General features: G+C 50.2%; 1 protein-coding gene across 1 annotated transcript in view; it reads right to left on the reverse strand.

The window, feature by feature from the left end:
• Positions 1–2,491: 2,491 nt before the first annotated feature.
• The window catches only part of KNOP1 (lysine-rich nucleolar protein 1), a 13,028-nt gene continuing 12,105 nt past the window's right edge, over positions 2,492–3,414 (reverse strand). Inside the window, 1 exon segment of the mRNA XM_011931861.1 lies at positions 2,492–2,803. Within this exon segment, the coding sequence (XP_011787251.1) occupies positions 2,492–2,803 (312 nt within the window).

Raw genomic sequence — 3,414 nt, forward strand, 5'->3', positions numbered from 1 at the left:
AAAAAAAAAAAAAAGAAAGAAATGGCTGATTCCAGCTACTCAGGGGGCTGAGGCACGAGAATCACTTGAACCCAGGAAGCAGGGGTTACAATGAGCCTAGATCATGCCACTACACCCCAGCCTGGGCAACCGTGTGAGACTCCATCTAAAAAAAAAAAGAAACGAAACGGCTGGTTCCTGTTTACACCAGGCACATTCCTATAGTGTTGCTCAAGCTCAGGAGGGATTTGTTTCTCCATCAAAGGAGGAGGTGCCCAGAAGGCACCCACTCAAATCCAGAACACTGCCTCCTGGGCTTTCCACGGCCTCTCCCATTATGTACCTCAAGGTTGAATCCAGGAAAGAAAGGCAGGCCAAGTTCACGTCCTGAGGGAAGTGGCCCAAGTAGGTCCTTGTAGCACACACTTGTACAACTACTGACCTGGCCAACGCTTGTGGGTCAGGGCTCAGAGCCAGGGAAACCGTCTGAAGTGCCTGCCTCACCTGTGCCCAGTGGGCAGCTGTGGACACCATGGCCACCTTACCAGCATCCACTCTTTTTGACTGAGGGGAATCAGCACCCTTCCCATGACAGGGGTGGGTGCAGGTATGGGCAGATGACTCATTGCCCGGCAATGGAGGCTTCTGGAAGTTTCCTTGAGACACAAAAAGGCTTTTCTTCCTCTGGAATGTTCTAGGGTCTTGATACGCTGCCTGGAACTGTTACTGCCATCTTTGTACTGGCCTTGATAAAGCCAACACTGGGGATGATGAAGATAATGCTTCCTTGACGGGCTGCTGAACCAGGCTCTCATCAGGCCTTCCTGCCACGTGAGACTGAACTTTCTGGCCATCGAGGCCTGCCTGGGCTGGGATGTCTGTAGGAGGCATGTACAGGCTGAACGATCATGAAAATGTCCCAGTCAGAACCTGTCTTTTGGGATGCAAAAAGCTACGTGAATGGAAAGAAGGTGGTCACAGTCAGTCATGTGTGACCTCAGCCACTGGACCTGGAGCTCTCTGAGGCTTTCTGCAGAGTCCAGACTTGGAAACACCGTCCCAACAGCTAATGAGGCAACTTCCCGTGTCATCTCCACATGTTCATCTCCTCCTGGCATTCAATACCCACCTACAGAAGTCACCTGGGATTCTCTTGTGATAAAAAAGAATCTCATCAGATACATCCCTGGGGCTGGACACGGTGGCTCACACCTGTGATCCCAGCACTGGGGGGCGGAGGCAGGAGGATGAGTTGAGTCCAAGAGTCTGGGACCAGCCTGGACAATACAGTGAGACCCCATCTCTAAAAAAATTTAAAAAACTAGCTGGTTGTTATGGTGCACACTTACAGCCCAGCTACTTGGGAGGCTGAGGTGGGAGGATCGCTTAACCTGGATAGGTAGTTGTTGCAATAAGCCATGATATGCCACTACACTCCAGCCTGGGTGACAGAGTGAGACCCTATCTCAAAACACACACACACACACACGTCCCTGGGAATCTGTCATTGGTTCATTTGCAGGACTAACCACTCTTCCTAAAATGCCTTGTTCAGAATCCAGTCAAAGCACAAAAAGACAAAATCCTACCTCAGCATTTAGGGCCAAAGGGAGGCCAGTGAAAAGGCAGGACGGGTTTAGAGGCACATTTTCCAGCAGCAGCAGCAGCAGCTCAGCCACGTGTTTGGCAACAACTCAGACACCTCTCAGCTATGAGAGACAACTCATAGCTGCTCTATGACAGGGGAAAGGAAAAGGAAGGAAAAGGAGCTTGCAATTCTCCGTTCCTCATTCACTCCACTTTTTATCAGAGATGCAGACTTGTCATAAAACTTTTTCCTCAGTCTAAAGACATTTCAATCCCCAACGAGGATTCTGGTGGAAATTCCCTAAAGGGAACATTCAGAGTGGCGAATAGAGAACTTAGAGCTTCGGGTACAAAAGTACAACACCCTGCACTTAGTGGCTGGGTGACCCCAGGCAATTTTATTACTTTATCCCTGAACCTCACTTGCCTCATCTATAAGATGGGGCTAATAATAGCACCCATTTTATAATTATGAAGATTAAATACATTATGGAAAACACTAGTATTTGCCTAGCACCTGCTAAACACTCAACAAAGGTTAACTGTACATACCGATGTCTCAAACACGGACGGAATGTTTAACACAGAAAACAGGAGGTTTTAGCCACTCACTCGTTCTCCTGGCTCCCGAAATAGGAGCTGCCCCACCCCAGTTCATCCAAGCCCATCAAGATAGTTGTCCTTGTCCTTAATCTCCACAGGTGTTCAATGTGAGCCAACTGTCAGACGGCTTTCATTTGCACAACTGAATAAACTATTCATGCCTACTGTTCCATTACTGGAACGCTAAGCTTATGGGAGTTATTTATATCCTGCTGCTGGAGGTCATCACCAAGATCTGATTTTTCACAAAAAGAAATTTATAATCTCCAGCATAAATGTAATAAAGCAATTGTGGCAGTTTTGGGGGACAAAACTCTCGAGTTTAATCTTCCAGCTTGACTGACTTGGAAGCGTTCCTGTCAATGTAAAAGATCTTGTTGGGGGCAGTGGAGAAGCCAAGGCCGGCTCCGCGGCTGCACTTCCAGCTCATGGCCCGATCCTAGTCCCGCTGCAGATTCTGCTGCAGGCTGTCAGCCGCCTTCTTGCTGAGGGCCATGTTGGGCCTTGCAGTCGTGCTGGGGGCGCGGTTGAACGGAGGGGACAAGTTTTTGAAGCCACCCATAAGTCTGAGAAATTTCAGTTTCTGGTCTTCGTTCTCAAAACCAGCAGTATCCCACTGGCCAAACTGGGTTCCCTGGGAGAAGAGGAAGAAGGTGGCTATTTCCCTGGAGTCCAAAGCCCTTTCCTTCCCTTGACCCCAGCCTCATCAGGGAGGGCCCAGCAGATTAGACGGCTGCTGTGTACCAGGCACAGTGCTAATAAGCTCAATAGTGGATTATTCCATTAATCCTAACGACAGCCCTATGAGAACACTGCTGTTATTCCCATTGCACGGAGGAGGAAATAGAGGTCTGCAGCTTAGCTGGAGACAGAAACCTAACTAGTGACCACCAAAATTCAAGCCCAGGTCCAGCCAACACCACTGCCCACCTCTGCACATAGAGCTGCCTTTCTGCCTTCCTCCTCCTTTCCTAACTCATGGCACACAGCACAGTGTGCCTCACTTCACAACACAGCACACTCCCCCCACCCACCTACAAGCGCACTCCCCCCACCTCCCTACACAGCACACCTCCCCCCACCACGCTACACAGCACACTCCCCCCACCTCCCTTCACAGCGCACCTCGCCCACCTCCCCTCACAGTGCACTCTCCTCAATCACCCTACAGCGCACTCCCCCCACCACCTCTCCCAACCACCTCACACAGCACACCTCCCCCCACCACCTCACACAGCAGCACCT

The sequence above is a fragment of the Colobus angolensis genome, unplaced genomic scaffold (assembly GCF_000951035.1).
Source record: "Colobus angolensis palliatus isolate OR3802 unplaced genomic scaffold, Cang.pa_1.0 Scaffold92, whole genome shotgun sequence".
In the NCBI taxonomy this organism is placed as follows: Eukaryota; Metazoa; Chordata; class Mammalia; order Primates; family Cercopithecidae; genus Colobus; species Colobus angolensis.